We start from the raw sequence: 20,615 nt of genomic DNA, 5'->3' as shown, positions 1-20,615 counted from the left end.
ACCTAAATCTTCCCTCCCTCAACTTAAAACCATTTCCCCTTGTCCTGCTGTTATCTACCTTTTCAAAGAGTTGACAGACCCACAGAGAGCACGGGGATCTGCCCTGAGAATTAAGGCATAAACGGAATAAGCTACGTCACTGCTTCCAAAAATCAGTTCAGAGGGACTTCTGTTCCAAAAGCACAGTGTTTCTGCCAGCTGACACACAAAGTGAGGGTGCAGGAATAAGGGAAATGCACGCAGCTTTGCATTAAGTATTACCCATTCAACATGGAGAATGAGGTACCACTCACATAGAAAAAATAATGCCTTACAGCATTTAATTACTTCCTTTGCTTGACATTAAGTACAGCCCTTAAACTGGCAGTTCTTAATTGAGGTTGCAGGTTTTACAGCCTAGCCTTTCTCATAGCCTAGCCTTCCCCATGAAGGGACACGTTCATCTCTGCAATCCCTCATCAGACACTGTCCCAGAGCCTGGAGCAGCACAGACACCCTCGGTCTTCACTCTTGAACCTCTGCAAAGTCTTCCCATAACAAAGAGGAATTTTGCATAGGCACAACCCAACCAAGCTTCTTGATATTAATACAAAAGAGCTGCAGACAAAGTTGACATGTCAACATAAGAAGGACAGAATGTCAAACTTCTAATACAGGTTCCCTAATATGGGAATCAGGTTTTTTTTTTGGCTAAGTAATTCCCTGTAAAATAAATCAGCTTTATTCCTGAGAAATGATAAACAGAAGACACAATGCAGCTACTAGAAAATTAGCACAGCTCTTTGCTGGTTTAGAGACAACTTCATTTTTTCTTTCTATATGACTTGACATTTACGGTATAAATGTCATTGCTCCATCTACTCTTTTTTTTTTTTTTTTTTTTTTGGAATATTGCAAAATTCCCTGTCTTTAAATTGTCATTCACATTTGATGTTTCCAAATATTCAACACTATATGTCGCTATAAGCACAGAACGCCGTATTGTGCAGGAATTGGTATACAACTATGAACACATCAGGGACACTCTGCTTTCAATTGTATCACAACATGTCTTGCTGAAACACACGTTTAACAACGCCCTCCAAAATGACAACTTAAGCACTGCACCAAAAAATAAAAAACAAAACCAAAAGATAAAGGTTTACAGCCCAAGAGAAGCCATTTAGTAGGACAGATTAACCCCATTTAGTCTTTGAGCCCTCAGAAAAATGAACAGCCTTGTCAGATATAATTGCCCCTGGATAACATAACTACAAAAAGGATAACATCCCTCGGGCTGTGCAGCAGGTTTGGAAGATTATCTTTTCCAATGTAAACCTCTGCTCAAATCTCACTAAGAGCAAACCTAATAAAGTTTACTGAGACCTTTAACCCCTTTGCACTTGCATGCATTTGCTTGACACTGAAGTATTTTTAAAATGTTCCCACTTCATTCTTCAGAACACATCTCTAATTTCACCATCGCTGGGTAACTACGTGTTATCGATGCCACGCATGCAAACCAATTCCTCTGGCTGTTAGCCACCGCCACCACCACATGCTGAGGGAACAAAGCAGCAGGGGCACAACAGCAGATGGCACGCAGCCCACTGCTGAAATGTCTCTGCTGCCCGACACTGGCAGAACGCACAGGTTTGGACACCGTGGTTTACTGCAGGGTCTCTGAAATCTCCCTGCAGTTCAGCTGTTCAAGTGCACTCTATGGACAGCTTTGCCATGGAGCGTGCAGAAGTTGCCGAGCTGGCTGCAAACCTTTCCTCACTGACCCTGCCCGTATATGGTTAGAAATGAACACAAAGACTATTTGTAAAATGTCGTTTGTAAAGGTGCTTTCACGAGACGCACGAACACACAGACAGGGCAGGCTTTTAGGAACATGCACATTCTTGCCACTCTTACCCAGCCTTCTGCAACTCCAGCTGGCTCGTCCACCTCCTCCTCCTGTGCTTCCTGCTTTCCACAAGCAGCACCAAGCAGAAGATTAACAGAAGCAGTTTTGCAAAGTGAGGCATCCTGCCGGGCCCGGCTGGACACACCGCACGGCCGTATCCACCCACAGCACAGCAGCCCCCAGCTCCGAGCATCGGAGCGCCCCAATGCCAGCACTGCACGATAGCAGTTCCAGACAGGCTCTCAGAGGCTTCTCCCTGGGAGCCGTTCCCTCACCACGCTCAATGATTGGCCATTAATCCCCAAGTTTGCCTCAGCGAGCGTTTCCACTGGGTCCTAGAGGATGTTTGCTAAAGCCATTATATAAAAACGGCAGTTCGGCACGCCAGCTTTTTGCTCAATCCCCTAATCTCAGGGCAGTGCTGTCCTCCTGCCAGGCTGTGGAAAACTGGGCTGTCCTTTCTCATCAGCCTCTCAGATTTTCTGTTTACTCACAAGGTGTCTTTTCCAACCGGGCACTGCCCCTGCCACCACGTTCTGCTAAGGACATTCCACAACAGTGCACATACTTTGATAGCCCCCCAGGTTCTGGCTCCTCATGCTGTTGAAGAGAAAAGATAGGCTATTTCCACAGAAAATTGTTTTATTTACTGTTAAATTTCAGATAAAAATTAAAACACAGCCTCCCCCCTCCCCCCCCCCCCAATTATCTACATGCACAGCAGACTCTGCACATAAATCAACAGCCAGTTGATATATGTGCCAGTGAATAAACATTCACGTTTATTTTTCTAAACAACAAGTGTGCTGGCACAGCAGCATGGCTCTAGAAACAGAAATGTACACTCAGAACAAAGCTTCCAGAGGAGCAGAAAGGCCAAAAACCAGCACTACACTCCTGTGGGTCAGACTTCTCACACAGCTCTCTTGTGAGTACAGTGTGTGATACAGAGCAGGTATCCAAACAACACACCAACCAAGAATACCACTTTCAGAGACTATGGGACCTCCGAATTATTGTAAACATTTCTAACAAAATAAATTTACAAAGAGGAAAAACACATCACTTCATAGAAGACACCAAACTGTTCCGCAGTGGAATGTGATCTGTATTTTTCTTCCATCTCTGTTCCACAAACAAGAGCATCAACAATGCTATAAAGGTTTGTTGTCTAAAAAAAAAAAATTAAAAAAAAAATCAGATGTCAATAGCCCCGTTAGACATAGAATGGGCTTTATTTATTTTAGAGGTTGCTACAGCTACATTAATGTTTCAAACCACTGCCACATACTGTACTTCACAAAATTTAGGAGAGCTGTAGGTAGTTTAATAAGTACTTGCCTAGAAGCAGCATGAAAACCTAGCTGAAGTCTGTGCTATTTGACAACAAAACCAAGATTAGTTACAGTAACATGGGTGGAAAATTATCCTTTCTTTTACTTCACTGCAATGCCTTAGAAGATTCCGCAGACAAAACCTCTCAAACCTTAAATTTTGGTCTATTCCCCAAATATGATTTCACAGCATTCATGAGTATCTTACCAGTTATTTATTTTTAATAAAATAATAATACAGAAAGTCTCTGGGTCCAATATTGATTTCAGGCTACAAACCACCAAAACAAAAACAAATAAAAAGCTCTGAGATACTTAAAACGTAACCGAAGACTGGCTTGAAACAGTTTGTTACTACCAAGTTTTAATAAATAGTTCTCTTAAGCATGTTCATATATATGAGAGCTTAAGTATAATAAGGTTTATGTTTTCTTTAGGAAATAAAACCACAAGTGAAACATTTGGCTTAATGCACTATGTATACTTCTGGTATAATTAAAAGACAATAACTCTGGGTAAATAATTATATTACATATTTATAACTATTGCAAGAACAGACATGTTTTACATTAACCTTCCAATTTTAAAAAAGCAAGATATACAGTTGAGAGTATTAGAAGAGGACATTCAAATCTTGCAGAAGATTATCCAATCTTACCTACAAACAAATTTTAAAAAAAAAAAAAAACCACAAAATAATGCAAATAGTTTTCTGGCCCCTTCTTTCCTGCCCCACTCCTTTTCCCCTTTCACACACACACAGAGCAGAATATCTCAACCAATTTGTATGTGTTCTGCTCTCTAGAAATGTGTCACAGTAAATAAAAAGTGTTACAAAGCCGTATCACCTCTAAATTAAGAGCTCACTGGGCCCCAAAACATTGTACTGATTCATTTTATAATTTTGTCTCCAATGCTAGGTCTTATGCTAACTTACCTGGGGTCGTTAATTGCATTTATGTTCCATTAAAAAAAGTGAATCAGCCACTTTTTAAAATTGCCTTTTTCTAATTAATAAATTACTGTACCACCCCCCTCACACATCCCTTAGTCTTACTACTTCACCACGCTCTCTCCAAGAACCTGTTGGGCACTGAGTTAACACTTCTTGCAGTCAGACGTCCAGCTTGGCTTCTCTTACAAGTAATGTATCTGCAGCTACATTAACATTCGTAAGGACGTAAGCGTACATACAAAAGTAATCTTTGTAAACAGTTCTCACGTCAAACGCAATACAGAATGTTCAGCAGAGCATCCAAATGACTGCTCTTACAATAGAAACAACCTTATAACTCAAATATGTACTCATTAGCCAAGCACATTCTCCGAAATATAAGAGCCGCAAGCGCAAAGGTCAGAAGCACGATCAGAACGGTGGATCCAGTGTGGTTGGGGTTGGCCCTGGGCTGCTGCACCCGATTAAAGTCAGTTGAAGCTGGAGCCCACCTCTGGCTGTGCTGCTGGGCACGACGCTGCCGAGGACTCAGGGATGTGTTTGGGGGCCCAGACGGAGCACGCTCCTGACCAGCTGCCGTGCTGCTGGGCTGAGCTTCTGACTGAAAGAGAAACATGAAGAGCTGTCAGGCAAGGAAGCACGCAAAGCTGGTAACAAAGACAATCTGTAGAACTAAAATGGCTTCTCCAGATAATTCTTAATACTGATTAAAATGTTACTGGTACTTATTACATTGTTATGTACAACCAGTTTGTCCTCACACCACCTCGAGAAATCTATTTCAAGCAGTTCTAAGGACGTGAAGTGTCTGAAGAAAGTCCGCCCAATAATATTTGGGATCTAGCTTAGTTTCAAATCCAAATACTTCAAATACCTTTGCCTATGATTTGCTCAACTCCTTGCAGTTCAAGAAATCTTTAGTAATCAATCAGGCAGTTAAATCTTCGGATCTTTGAGTCACCTATACTGATGGGGAAACAAGTTCGGTAAAGCAAGGAAAGAAGAAAAGCACAAAGGGCTGAGATTAAACACTGCTGCACTGCTTCCCGTGGTCAGTTGGCTCCAAAATTCTGCTCTCATCGTCATAAACATCTCTGGGAAAGCACAAGACAAAACAAAATCCCCGGAAACCAAACGCCCAGCTGATTCCTGCACCGTGCACGCACACAACTACTGCCCTCTGCTGGTCACACGTTTGGCTGCCGCTACGCCCAGTGACAAACGAGCTGGGGCAGCTGCTGCTCCGCTCAGGAGAGCATCATCCTAAACCCGATCCACTCTCACTTTGTACGTCTGAAGCCATGGGATTTGACCTTCCACTGTCCCAATCCTGCTTCTAGTGTTGAAAGGATAAAACTTGCAGTGTTACATTATGAAGAACGGTGACACTGGAATTTAAGATTGAGCCTTGTCAAAATGTTCAAGCGTTAAAACAAAAAGGTAGGTCTGAAATGGATGTTTTCAGTCCAGTGCAACTACTTGACACATTTGACAGCTTGCCTGTTTACTCAGGTTTCTTGCCCAAGTAAGCAAGCTGCCTGGGATGCTCCAAAGAAAAATCTTTTAAAATAGATGAATTTCCACCTGGGGTTTTTAATCAGCAGAGACAGCCAAGAATAAGACAAGCAGGTTGGGGTTTAACACTGGATAAGCAGTTCAGCTCTACCATGCTGCTCTCTTCCTCTTTCCTTCTCAGAGAGGAGAAGAAAATATGTTTAAAAAAAATAAAAAAAAAACAACCAAAAAATCCAATGCTGCGAGCTGAAAAATAAGAGTAGTCTAATTCAAAGAAAAAAAGATCACACAGAAGCAAAAGGAAAATATGTACTTCTATAAATCTCACGTATCAATACACAGCTTCATTTTCCCCACAGAAGCTGCTCTCTCAGTAGTTGAATATTGACTTTAGCTGCACTATTTCATTACTCTTACTCTTCATCCAGTCAGTATTTTAATACTAGACACTGCCACAGAATACTGCTTAGTAACAAGTGAGGTTTAATATCTTCCTGATTTATAAAAAAAAATGCAATAGCCAGTTTTTAGCCTGACACTTTGTAATTCTTACCAATTTTATTCATTAACTGCATACACCAAGGTGGGATATCTACACATCTGTCCACCCACATTTAGTGTATTAACATGGACTGCACTTCATACTCCCATAACAGTCCATAGGACTAGCCAGAACATCCAGAGGGATAGAAGGGCAATGTGCCCTACTGGTCTCTGCATGGCTCTCCAGCCTCCAAGAACAAGTCCACAGACTACGATGAGAGCACAGGTACCAACATTTAGGTGACCACTGCTATAGGAGATGGTCTCTCCAGCCCCCTGCATGCTTTGAGAAGATTTCTATCATTTTTAGCTTGAAAAATGGCAACCCTGCACTTAGCAGGGGGATTGAAACTGAATGATCACTGTGGTCCTTTCCAATTCAGGCCATTCTAAGATTCTATGAAAATGGCTCCAGAAAATTCCTAATATCCAAGAATTAGCAGCTCACAAATACAGGTATTTCTTCAAAATCAAACTAATGCCCATTAGACAGTGATGTTCTGATCCCTTAACACATGAATTAACTTTTTGTTTACTGTCTATGGCATAGAAACATTTTTAAAATATTATTATTATGTTTAAAACATTCATTCCACATGGGACTATTCTGCCATAAATTAAGTTGGTAAGTGACAACAAAGACAGCATCACTGACTGAGTTCTCAGAAACAGAAGTAATTTAAAAAAAAAAGATCAATTTTGACTGAAGTTTCCTTCCCCATCCCCACTCCCCCCAAGAAAATGCCACCAGTGCCTTGGTATTTTGGCCAGTTCTACAATGTAAGCCAGGATTTGTACTGAGAAGAGTAAAACAAAATGGTTTATTAAATTCTGAGCGGTCTGGAAAAATCCTTCTTGTGGAAAAAACCTATGTTATTAGCATGTTTATATTTCTACATAGCTTGAAAATATGTTGCAAACATGCAACAGATGGTCTGACGTTCTTTGATGTGTTATAGTTTTTTTAACCAATCTGCAGCCCCATCCTCTCTAGAAAACACAGCTTAGCTGGGATTTGTCTGCAATTTATCAGTGACTTTAGATTGCATTTGCCAGAGTCATAACAGCAGCTGCCTTGGCCCACTACCAGGCCTCGGTCACTTCTGAAACTATTATGTAAGCTCTGTACCTAGCAGCATGAAGATGTAAATGCCATGTAATTTACTTCAAATGTAAGAATACTTTAGTCAAATTTAAAAGCTACAAATTACCACTGCAACATTTTTTCCTTTCACTAAGAACACAATTGAAAAAAAATACTATTATAGATCAAGCTGTTGGAGTAGGTCCAGAGGAGGGCCACAAAGATCAGAGGGTTGGAGTACTTCCCCTGTGCGGACAGGCTGAGGGAGCTGGGGCTCTTCAGCCTGGAGAAGAGAAGGCTCCAGGGGGAGCCTTACAGCAGCCTCCCCATACCTGAAGGGGGTCTGCAGGTAAGCAGGAGAGGGACTTTTTATAAGGGCATGTAACTACAATAGGACAAGGGGAAACAGTTTTAAACTGAAAGAGCGTAGGTTTAGACTAGATGTTAGGAAGAAATTTACTCCGAATGGTGAGACACTGGAACAGGTTGCCCAGCAAGGCTGTGGGTGCCCCCTCCCTGGGAACATTCACGGCCAGGCTGGATGGGGCTTAGAGCAACCTGGTCTAGTGAGAAGTGTAGCCCATAGCAGGGAGGTTGGAACTAGACTATCTTAAAGGTCCCTTCCAACCCAAACTATTCTATGATTCTATAATTCTGCAGATGGTAAATAATATCTAAGACATAATACTTTAATGAAGAGTAATCTCATGTATTTAATGAGCTACTGGAAAAATAACTGCTAGAGGAGTATTTAAATAGTCTTATAGTTTGGTTTTAAGACAAGAAAGTGAAAACACGAGATCTTTGTTTTCAGAAGTCATCCTGCATGATGTTTGCTGAAGTTCACATAGAAATGTAGAAAATCGACAAGAAACACATGGATTGCATACTGGTAACGAAGCCTCCTATCAGTTCAGTAGTGCAGATTTCACATTCAGACAATGCACTGATAAAACTCAGACATGGACCATACCATTGCACTCGCTGGATCCTGGAATGCTCGAGTTGCACCATCCTGCTGGGGCTCAGGTGAAGTAGCAGAGCAGTTCAGTCCTGCTGAGTTTGAAGATTCTGCTTCTGACTTCCTGGATGAATTGACTTCTGCCTGCAAGTAATACATACACAAGCTTCAGAGATGAGATCAAAATTGAAAGATTTATATTTTCCCAGAATATTCATTCCAAGAATTATGCCAACTGTATTTCAACACACCAACAGGTTTATTTCATAAAAGTTAGATTTTCATAAGACTACAGATAATAAACACCAGTTTAGATAGTATCCCAGTTTTATTTTGGATTTTCTTAGTTCTATTTATTTGTGCATAGTAGTAGGCATAACATTAACAAAACAACACGTGATCAGAACAAAGAAGAAAATTCTTCAAAAGATTATTATGCCAGAAATAACACCATCTTTATAAAGCTTCTCTTTCTCACGATGCTTAAGTAAGTGCTGACTGTACTGTCACACGGGAACTAACACAGCCTGTTTCTCACCAGGGCTAATTAGCCTCAAGTAAGTGCTACCTTGAGTTTGCTGTAGTGGTTTGAGTACTAGGATTGCCTCACAGCCAGAAAGCATGCATGTGCAGGGCACTACCCTGCATCAGGCAGTAAGTTTTCATCAAGTCTCAGTGCAAGAACTAAAATAGATGTACATACCTTTATAATACTGTATTACATACACATATAAAATGCCTAATAAGATAATTTTTCAGAATTAACTTTTCACACTTTTGGAAATTTGAGATACTGAGATCTGTAGGAACATACAGAGAGTTGTTAATAAGCCCCCTCCTAAAACAGTATGTTTGCAATACCCATTAGGGATAGAAAAGGACATATCACCATACTCCTGAATTAAAACACTTTACAGCATATATGTATCCACATTTAAAAAAAAAAAATTTTTTAATCAAAAGGTTGGGACCAGATAGTCTTTCCCCCTCCCCCCCCCATGAGCAAGTCTCTCTCCCTGAAGAGCATAACATTACATCTCCCAAAACCTGTATCAGGATCTCAACTTATTCCAGAGATTACAATTCCAAATTTAAGGATTGGTACCTGACTTCAAATGGGAATATAAGTAAAGGTAGCAGGAAATACAAATCGGTTAGAAACCAACCAGTCATGCAGGTAACAAGCTAAGATGATCACAAAATAATATTCTTCCACATTGTTATTCTGTGTGGGGAAATTATATTCCCTGCTTCTTGACACTTAATTTTCTGATTTTCCTGGAATACTACTGCCACTGAAACGATCTGAAGATGTTTTTAAGATTCAAAAATACTTACAATCTGACAACGATAATACTGACTTCTTTTTACATTTGACTGCTATGGACTCTAATATTAGGATGGTTAAGATAGCGCAATTTATGACTCAAATGTGGATCAGAAACAAATCAACACAGAATCATGGAATAATTTAGGCTGGAAGGGACTTCCAGACATCACTGGATCTAAATCTACCCTCAAAGTAGGGCCGTGTCCACTCAAGTTTGGAGACTCTTTGAAGCTGGAGATGCTAAGGTTTGTCTGAGAATTGTGCGCTGGTGTTTAACATGGTACCTTTTTCCAGCCTAGTTTCTCTTTTCTCCAGGATTTACCTTTGTTCCTGGAAAATCTAGAGACCTCACAGAAAATTGAACAAATTTAAACATAATAATGAAAGTGGATGGAAAACTAATTTTACTGCATAATATGCCTTATAATGGCAACGTGTGGATATAACATATTGTTTTACAGAATAAATTCTTATAATGCATGTATTAGTCATATCTTTTAAGTGGAATGGAATCTATGGTATATAACATCTAAAGTGCACAAGATTTGCAAGTCATGTTATTATGTGAAAAACTGTTGTTCTCTGTCAAACACGTCAAAGCTCAAAGAAGCGGGAAAACTAAGGGAACACCTTTTTCTCTTGAATTTCACACTCTTTTCTCAAGACCAAACATGAGCATTTTAAAAAGTTATCATTTTGCTTAAGGCTGGTATGAAAGAATTTCTTATAATCCTAGGACCTAGAAAAAGTTAGGGAATCTCTTCTACAAGGATGAAGATAATGTAGATATTGCTTATATTTTTTATTAGCAGAGAGGCTCACCCAAATTACACACCCAATTGGCTATTTAATGAGAAATCCTATTCCATAAGCTGACATGAAATGTACTCACATTATTAAAAACTTCTGTATTTCTCTGCCAGTAATTCATACTACTTTGCTACAACCAGACAAACTGTGTGTCTCAGTCTAACACAACATGAATGATAACAAAGCCAACAACAGAGACTTGAAGGACTGTAAAGAGAATGTTAAAACCTGAATCATGTTCACTTATTCCTTTAGTGTTTTTTCCCTTCAGAAATTGAGTTAAATACATGGATACATGGAATGCATCAATGGTCTTTAGAGACTGACATCCTTAAATCTTTCATTTCAAAAAATGAAAAAAGTATGAGAGGTGAGTTCTTGAAAAAAGAAATTGTACTGAGATATTTGTGCAATAAAGACTAGCAGTGCTTAAAAAACTAAACTCACACTTTTTAAATCTTATATGCTGTAAAGAAGATGGACAGTGAATCTAATTTGCTTTTCTGGGTAGCTCAGCTTTAAAATTCTGTCTGTAGTTCCTCATCCTCAAAAATATCTGTATGAGTTTTTAACCACAAGCACTACGTGTGGACTCCTATATTAACACGTGTAGGCGTGAGGTAACAAAGGAATGCACCTGTCTTGCAAAACTGGCAGCGATGCAGGAATCTTCACTCTCATAGCACACAAAAAAACCCCAGCCTTTAGGACAGTGTTAGGAAAAAAATGGGTGATATAAGAGGACATACTAGCACTACTTCCCCGAGTGAGGATGCATTCTACACCACTGCCACATTGTCACATTATATTTCATTGTTGATCCCTGCATTCACGCACAGTGCCCTTCCTTAGTGGAAAAATACAATTTTAATGCAAAACCCAATGAAAAAAAAAATATTGTACATGCAAGACATGCAATTCCCTAAGGCACAGATGTCGCTAAAAACCTTACTTTCACCAAAACACAAGCTAGAAAACATATTTTGGGTTAAGAGCAACTTTCACACCAGAGTTCAACTTCCAGTATCTTCAGCTGCAGAGCAGTTCAAAAGCATTTGCAACCATTTTTCAGTCATGTTTTATTCCTTCCATAAGCCAAAAGAAAAAAAAAAAATCACAAAGAAAAACAATTTTTTTAGGTTAGCTTTGCCCAAATTTTCCTAGCACATTTCTGACAAAGTCTGGAGAATTTAATCATATTATTAGTGAAAACATACAACTGAATATATGCTTTTTTTTTTTTTTAAACCAGAGTAGCTATCACTGAAATTATTACTAATTAATCAGTACTTGAGATGCACAGTTTATTAACTGTCACATTTCCAGAGATCCATTCCCCTTTTTCTCCTTCAGTTTTTCCTAAAAAACACAAGTTTCCATGTAGTAATTTATGAAGGTTTATGAAACAATTTTTTTCCACAATTTATTTTTTTTTCCTTCCAAGTTCTGTACAGCAGACAAAAAAAAAGTGTTTAAGCAGTTACTACACCTTGAAGCTAATTTGTCTGGCAAGTTCTTTAGCCTCCTTGTCTGCCTGGCTTGATCCACTTCCTGACGTTAGTGGTAAGAGGGCTGTCTTCATAGATGTGCCACACATTTCACAACAGAAGTCTTGTGACCTGGCCACAAAATGACAGAGCTCAGAATGACACATCCTCAGAACATTCTTGTATGCTTGGTTAAGCAAAGTATTTGCAAAGCAGTCCATATAATGACGCAGTTTCAAGAGCAATAGCTTTAAAAGCCTCTTTCCCATCCCTCATCCCCCATAAACTGCATTGCCTTGAAACGCGTTGAATAGAATCTATACTACAAATACATATTCTCTTTATCATTTAGGAAAATATTAGCTTACCTATACATTGCTATTATCTATTATTAGATTAATAATTCGTAAAGACATTAAAACTAGTTTAATGTCCAAAGCAAATAAAAAGTGTAAACTGGAAACAGTTGACTATTATTAAAAATTATAATAATATATTATAATATAATAAATAATAAATTGACTAATATAAAATTAAATGGGTCTCAGGAGTTTGTACCTCAAATCCAAAAGTTTCTGCTAAAGCATTACCTTCACTCTTGCACACAGAATTTGTCTATAGCACATACTGAAGGCAGTTCTTCAAGCTGACCAGAGGCCAAACAGCCTTGTTAACACACTATCCAGATCAATTCAATAAACCCTACCTCTCAGCAGGGTTTATTAGCTGTAACGCAGTGCCATGCTGCAGGCTTCTGATCAGCTCAGAGTACAGGCACAGTAAACTCACAACTGTGTAGTTAAAAAAAAAAAACAAAGGCACTTGGCCTCTGGTGATCATTTAGTTCAGCTTCACTCCCTTCAGTAATTCCTATCTACATTGTATCCTGACACAGCCACAGCCCAGATCCAAGACTGCAGATGTGGCTCACTAACACTGAGTAGAGAGGAAAGATCACCTTTTTCTCCACATGCTGGTAATGCCATTCCTAACGGCCCAGGAGGCTGCCGGTCTTTGATGCAAAGGTGCATTGCTGTCTCACAGCTAACTTAGAGTCATCATGACCCCCACTTCTTTTCCAGCCAAACTACATTCCTGCTAGTTGGTCCCAGCTGATACTGGCATTATTTCTCCCCAAGAGCTGTACTTTGCATTTCTGTTTGCTGAACTTCTTGAGATTTCTCTTAGCCCATTTCATCAGCCTGTCCAGGTCCCTCTGGATGGCAGCACAACCCTTTGGCATTTCAGAGGCTCTTCCCAGTTCTTAATAACCTGCAAACTTGCCAAGGGCACGCTATGTCCCACCATACAGGTCATTAATGATGCTGAATACCTCTGGTCCCACCATCAACCCCTGGGGTACACCAGTAGTGAATGACTGGCCTCCAGCTGGACTCAATACCCCTGACCAGTCGTTTGAGCCTGGCTGCTCAGCCAGTTCTCAATCCAATTCAGTATGCACTTACCTAGGCTATGTTTCACAATTTTTCTCTATGAGGATGTTGAAAGGAAGACAGTACTAAAAGCCAATCTTAAAGTAGAGATAAACAACATCCACTGCTCTTCCCCTGCTTACCAAGCTAATAATTTCATTAAAATCCCAAATATAATTAAGTTAATTTCCTAAAATTATTCAAAAGCCATTACTTCAGATTTTGTTGTTGCTGTTTTATTATGTTCCTGAGGGAAAAGAGGCTTTGTTGTTTGTTTTCTCTATCACTCACTCTTACTCCATCACATTAATTTTCCTTATGCAGTACGATTACCACTGTATCACAATGTTACTCACATCTCTACCAAACAAAATACAGATGAACTTCTAATCTGACCACACAACGTTGGCAGGAACACAGCCCTCCCCAAGTAATTTGTTCATCCATAAGCCCTCAGCTTGCACAATATTCAGGAAAAGAAAAACATGTAAGGCACAGAATATTCCACTGTTTTGGTTTTGTTTTGCTATTTAAATAAGTGCAAGAGAACAGTCTCCTGACTTACACTACTTACTGCTCAATGCCTTACTCAAGAAAAGACAGTATATGTGTATTTATCACAGTAACAAAGTTAATACACACTTCTTCGCGAGAGCTCTTCTTTCTTCTGGTGTATAATCCAGAGATCCTATTGCTCCTTCACCTTTGGTTGGCATAAATCCAATAATTGCTAGTAAAGCTGTTCTTACTAAAATAGGAAAACAGATATAAATAAAGTTGCAGAAATAATGGCTGCTTCATCTTACTTTGCAGTGAGTAAGAAGGATTACAATACTCCCATAAAACCTCTGTTTGGTCCAACAAGTAGAGCTGTTCATTTCTAAATCCAGAACATGACTTCCCATTTTTTGAACTTCACATTATAATGCAAGTCAAAGTCTATTTTACCATCAGCCAACACGGAGAAGGAAAGCTAAGCTGTCACAAAAATACTGCATCAGTATAGAGCTCCAAACTTTACTATTACGCTCCAAATAAAAAATGGATATATAAATGATAAGGAAGAAAGATGCAGGTTCATAAGGCATCCTTCTTTTTGTGCATATTTCCTATCAGACAAACATACTGCAATTTAGTGCACAGAAGCTCAGTGATTTTCTTTTATGAAGTGTATTGCAGAATTTGTTCCCTTTATGTCTTCATGTTGGGTAAGGAACTAACTTAAATACAGATAACTCGTAACAGAACAGAACTGTTGCTTAAAACATCTCTTTTTGGGAATACTTATCCTCCAATTCTGCTTTACATACGTTCGTGAGATTTAAGAATTCAAAGCAGTTTGCCAAAAGATTTGGTAAATAAATATAATATGAAAAAGCATCGCAAAATAAATATAGGATGCATGTGCATTCCTATTCCAAAGACTGTTTTGTGCTATTTGAAAAAAAGTAAAAGATTTGACAGTACTTGAATTCCTACGATCTTATCAACATTATTTAAAAAATGCAACTGATATCCAAAGAAATAACTGATATCCTGTACTCAGCAAGACAGAAGTTACACATACATACATACATACACAGAAACATCACCGTGGATCAAGTGTGCCAACTCAGAAACTGTTCACATAATAAAACTTTTGTAAAAAAAAGCAGAGAAAACATTCAGTTATTCTCAGCTTAGATCACATATCTTTCCTCTGGAGTGCTCAGAGGTAAAGCATTAGAATGAAAGCTGACCCCTCTCCTCTCAATCAACACTCAGGCTGATTTTAGTGACTAGACCAAGGGGAAAAAAAAAAGTGAAATAATGGAATTTAAAATATTTATGTAAGAATGATTTTTAAAAGCTAAGAATATCTTAACAAGTCCAAGAATTTTTATTTGGATGCACAAGCATTAACAGCTTATCAATACTCCTCAGTTTCTCAATCTTTTCAGCTTGTGTTTATTGACCATAGTTTCCAAATCTTCCTGCATCCCTCTTTCACAACTTCACATTTCTACAACTCTCCCATTCTTTTGCTCCCTCAAAAATCTGCCTCCCCTCCACTATAAGCTCTATTCATTTTCCCACACGTGCTGCCCCTGACAAAAATAATTTAAGAACATGGGTGTGTTTGCATGGGGTAGAACACAAGCAGCAGAAATTGCATCTCCTATTCTTACTCAGAGCTAGGAAGGTAATCTTTCTGTTCTGCTTAATATTTGCAGTGTCAATGCAATTTCCATTTATTCTCCTAATATCATAATAAATAAATTAAAAAATCTTGAAAGTAGCAGAACTGCTTTGTAATTCAGTCAGGTTTTGTCAAACAAACTAATGCAAATAAATAAATTAATGTACACAAAACCATGAAAAGAGGTTTTTTTTCCTGCTCACTCCTCAGTGAAGAGCACAGGTACAGCAATTCCAGAGTTTCTTAGAATTCAGAGAAGCACATGAGAGGAGTTTTGGCATGTATACTAAGAATTAGTCCAAGCATCAAGAAAGATATTAATGAGGTAGTATTGTAGTATTCTTTGTAAGATTTTTCAGTGTAAAGATGATTTTTAAATAATTTGTTACTTACTACTCCATGAAGGCTGCCATGTTTCAGGATGATGCCCTGAGATGCTTAAGCAAATTTTCTTCCCCACTTCAAACCTGCCATTAGCCTTTAAAGAAAGGAAGATATAATAAAACGTGAAGTTATTTTGTACAAAGAAAACGAGTTATCAAAATTATCATAAATCCATATGCAAATAATACTTGTTACTGTATTACTACCAACCTCACAAATATGGCATTCAGCCTTCTGAACAAAGAAGTCTGCCACCTTCATTCATGCACAAAGAGACCCCTACCTGGTATGGCCCAGTGTGACATGAGGCTTGCCTGTTGCTCCTGTAATCAACACGTGTGGAGAGTGAAAATCTAGAGCTGTATGAAATTACACAGAAATACAGGCCTTCACCCATATCATAGGTGTGCTTTACACACGTTAACAGAGACCATGTAGATCATGTAAGTTCAGCTAGCTCCAACCCCCTGCTATGGGCAGGGACATCTCCCATTAGGCCAGGTTGCTCAAAGCTCCATCCAGCCTGGCCTTGTGCACAGTGGTGGCAGGCTGACAAATGGACAAGGTGATTTTCGTGGTCATTTCCAACCATAATTACTCTCTCATTCTATGACCCACAGAGACAACACAAAGATTAGACATCCATATAAACAATTAGTATTAGTCTTGGGGAAGCCTTCCACTTGTAGATGCAAAACTTCATCTAACTACAGAATACCAAAGTAACTTTGAAAGACTTCTGTCACTAGATAGGCAGCATTAATTGTACTATGTCCCCTGTCTTATAAAAGATAATGTTAACTCAGGTGACAGGAATCTTTCTCTCAGATACCCAAGGTAAAACTGAACGTGTAAAAAAAATGAAAAACTAGTACATATTCTTACCGTCAGCAAAATAATGCTTGGTGGTTTCATGGGATATTCAGGTGGAAGTACTATTCGTCCGTGATAAATTCCTCCATCAAAATCTGAATCTGGAGGACCTCTCACAGTAAAGTGCCATTCAAAAAGATTATCCTAAAATACCCACAGCAAAGGAAAAAGAAAAAAGTGTCAAGGAAGTTGACATCTAATCATCATTTCTTTAGCCTCTGTTCTAAGAAAACAATGAATGGCAAGTTTCAAAAGAAGAAAAAAAAAATCAGATAGAGATTAAAATAACCAACAGTATACTAACACTTCACTGAAAAGGATAAATGAAGTAGCTTCCTGATAATTTTCTTACCATATGACTCAGTTGGAAAATTCAAATGTATCATTCAAGGTCTTCACCTCTAGTTGTGCCTATTATTAGAACAGTTTTATTTCCTGACACGTGGAATATAAGAGTCAAATATGGGAAAACTCAGTCTTTGCCCCAGTTATACAGAGCTGGGAGGCTCACTTCAAGTAAGAACATTAATCACAGACTTCTATGTCATGATCTCTTCTGTGCCAGGGCAACACAATGCAAATTCCTGAGAATTCCCATCCTCATTTGTTTTTCCACAAAGACTCACCACTATCCTGCCTTACTGCAATACATAGAGTTTGAATTTCAGAATATTTTCATCGGACAAGGAAATAACTTCTTAAACATTATTTTGGGGGGCTCTGAATTTGGCTTTGTACTTTAGACATCCTGATGCTCATGATTCCTTGGACAAAAACAAGACGAGTCCTACTATTAACACTGCAGTCCAATGAAGCTTGCTTTTGTTGAATAAGGTCTCCTAACTAATGCTGAACACAGATATCACATGCCTGTGACTGCTCATCTTGCTACAGCTTTTCCCAAGGAAGGGAGCTGTCAACATTTCCAGCATTTCTTCTCACTGTTCACCTCTCAATGAGTCACCGTTCAGACTGCAAAATAAAGTTTTCATTTCAATTACAAGTAATAGCATGAGCTAAACCTTACGTCTCACCTCAGAAAGAAGAAAACGAGGCACAGACCAAGGCGAATCAGTAGTAAAACAGAAACATACTACCAGCTACAAGCATGTTTAATATGCTACACATTTCTGTAAGCAGTTAAATCAATTCCCGAAACTGAGCCTAACATTAACTTTTATTTTTGTGATTATTCCAGAAAAATCAGAACTCGTTTCTTTTTATGCTTCTAAGCACCAGAATTTCACCATTCTTTCAACTCAAAACCCTCACGTGATGCCATGTTCTGGATTTGGGATGAAAATAGTGGTGGTAACGCTAATTTTTGATTACTGTAAAAAAGCTTAAACTTAATAGTCTCAGGAAGGAGAAGGGGGAATAAACATATTGTACCCATGTGACAGAACTACACAGAATGTGAAAACACTATTATTGTGTACTTTCACTGAAAATCTCAGTCCATAGTGCTATTAAATATAGAATTCTGCTCTTGCTTTCCAAAACATCTGAAAAACTAAATTTACTTTAAAATAGTTTGCTGCTATTTAAATTAGCATGTTTAAATGTATATAGAGGACTTATAGCATATACTACAGAGCCTCATTACATGCTCCTGCAAGCACATGGGGAAACAAACCTCCAAAGGCTGTGCATGATAATGATCTGTAGGATCCTTCAGTTCCGCAGCCTCTTTCATCAAACGTTTGACAGCTGAAAGAAAGAAAGCACGAAACATGAAAATAAAGAAAAAAATAGCACATACTGCACACAAACATACATAAACACTTTGGAAAGAGCTCCTTTCAGCTAACTAATACTTTTACCACATCACACTTTTTCACTAAATTAATAACTCAAGATACAAAATAAATTACTCACGCTGAATATATCTTTTAAATGACTCATTCAAGCACAGAGTTATGAAAAACACTGCATGGTCACAAAGTTTCTCAAAAGAAAGCCTTAGCAGCAGGATTACAGTAGCATTGTATTATTAACTTCACCAAAGACTAAGAGGAAAAACAAGTATCATTAACCGAATCTCAGTTTTTCAAAAAGATGTAAGAAACTACCAATCCTAGTATTTTACCATAAGAGGTATATATTCATCTTTAAACAACTGCTGGAAATCTTTAACCTGACAGCTCTTGTGATTATTACGTGACTAGTTCCTTAATCAATCCAAAGGAGATCACAGTAAGACTTGAGAGAAGCCAGCACACCAGCAGCGCAAGGAGATCTGTGTTTATACCAGATTAGAAAACAGATTCACCCAGCCAAAAAAATTGGCACAGTTCTCTGTAATCTAAACTTACTAACGAACATGGACACAATGGTATTCTTCTATTCTAAGTTCAGCATACCTTCACAGTTACTCTCTATCCTTCTTTTCAGAACAACCAGCACCATCTCTCTTTCCTGCATCACCTTCTTCCTTCCCCTTCAGTAATTTTTGTTTTCAGTACTTGCCCAGTCAGGTGCTCTCATGAGCATCACGCAATAACTCCCAATAGGCCCAGCCAATCCAAAAAGCAGACTGAATACAGGAATGACAGACAAGAAACTGAAGGATGTCACCTCATGTGCAAGGTTAAAAAGGAAGTCATTACCACCTCCTGCTGCTACAAAAAAAAAAAGAAGACAACTAGCAATATCAGTTACTCCTTTAAGAAGATGTAATGGCAATAGGACGCTCTACTCCATCAGCCACAGCCAGTTCAAGCCATGGATGTCTCTCCCACTCATGTAATTATATCCACAGAAAGAAAAAAACCTGCCCAAGTTTCCTTTTACCACAGCTTTTGAAAACACTGCGAGCAAAGCACAATTCCCGGATTTACACCACCCAACTCTGTGACTTGACTTGCTTCCACAACACTATGAGGGAAGCCACCTCCCCACTATTTTAATTTCAATTTACTGTGAGAAGTTCTTTTCCTTCTTTATACTTCCTGATAATTATAAACAGGACAAAATCAATTCAGTCCAGAAAGCAAACATACTCCACAGGAGCTCTCTGCTGCATCAGGAAGTACTGGCAACTCCTCACAGAGCTCCCGAGCTCATCCACTCCGCAGTGGATCAAATCCTACCAAGCAAAACTGTGAAAAATCTGAAAAAATGAACATAACAAAGCCTACCAAGGCTTGAATAAACAAAGTTAGTTTGCACCTAGCCTAAAAGGAGGGATCTGGGCACACAGCAGCACTTTGGGCCTGTCCCACCAGGAGCAGCCTGCATGCCTGCAGCACAGGAACACAGGGATTTGCACCAGGAATTAACCCAGCCAGCTGCCAGGCATGGAGAACAAGCAGCTAGGCTCCTGTTAAACTTCTTATGTTGAAATTCTGTCTAAGTTATTTCTTTTAAACATAAGTCAGACTATAGATATAAGCCTGCAGAACACATACTGAAAGAATACAAAATCCTATTCCACTCTTGGCACATGAAACACACCAAAATATACTGCATAGCTTTTCTATATCAGAGATAAATTGCTTGTAAGAAGTTTTTGATATTAAACAGGGTAGTATGTCTTCAGAAAAAGCAGCATATGTACTTCCACATGTGACAGGTACACCTGACACGTAGAGGAGATCAGGCTTGACTGACAGGGTTCATCCTGACAGCATAGGATTTAGTGTTGTTCAAAAGCCCTGACTTCATTAAGTACAGCTGCAGAATGCATAAACACAGTCCCTCCTTTAGCTACAGGAAACTACAATGGAAAAAATGAAAGTAATTCCTGCAGTCTGCTAGCAACAAGTGCATGACACTCATCCAAACTTGGTTTAAAAGAATCTTGATGTGAAACATGGCATTTTAACCCACTCAAA

General features: G+C 38.8%; 1 protein-coding gene across 4 annotated transcripts in view; it reads right to left on the bottom strand.

Annotated features, from left to right (window-relative positions):
• The window catches only part of LOC100540835 (gamma-aminobutyric acid receptor subunit rho-2), an 81,161-nt gene that overhangs the window by 28,820 nt on the left and 31,726 nt on the right, over positions 1–20,615 (bottom strand). For 2 of the 4 annotated variants that reach the window (XM_019613100.2, XM_019613101.2), the window contains exons 6-12: positions 18,416–18,489; positions 16,792–16,923; positions 15,916–16,000; positions 13,986–14,091; positions 11,913–12,042; positions 8,296–8,427; positions 4,672–4,781 (exon numbers count right to left, since the gene is read on the bottom strand). In XM_019613100.2, the coding sequence (XP_019468645.1) occupies positions 4,672–4,781; positions 8,296–8,427; positions 11,913–12,042; positions 13,986–14,091; positions 15,916–16,000; positions 16,792–16,923; positions 18,416–18,489 (769 nt within the window). Of the gene's footprint in view, positions 1–1,899; positions 2,560–4,671; positions 4,782–8,295; positions 8,428–11,912; positions 12,043–13,985; positions 14,092–15,915; positions 16,001–16,791; positions 16,924–18,415; positions 18,490–19,142; positions 19,372–20,615 lie in introns of those variants that run through there. The other 2 variants (XM_019613102.2, XM_003204352.4) reach the window with 2 other exon arrangements.

This window comes from Meleagris gallopavo, chromosome 2 (genome assembly GCF_000146605.3).
Source record: "Meleagris gallopavo isolate NT-WF06-2002-E0010 breed Aviagen turkey brand Nicholas breeding stock chromosome 2, Turkey_5.1, whole genome shotgun sequence".
Taxonomy (NCBI): domain Eukaryota; kingdom Metazoa; phylum Chordata; class Aves; order Galliformes; family Phasianidae; genus Meleagris; species Meleagris gallopavo.
Note: the sequence above shows the minus strand (reverse complement) of the source record. Positions and strands in the feature narration are given on the sequence as shown.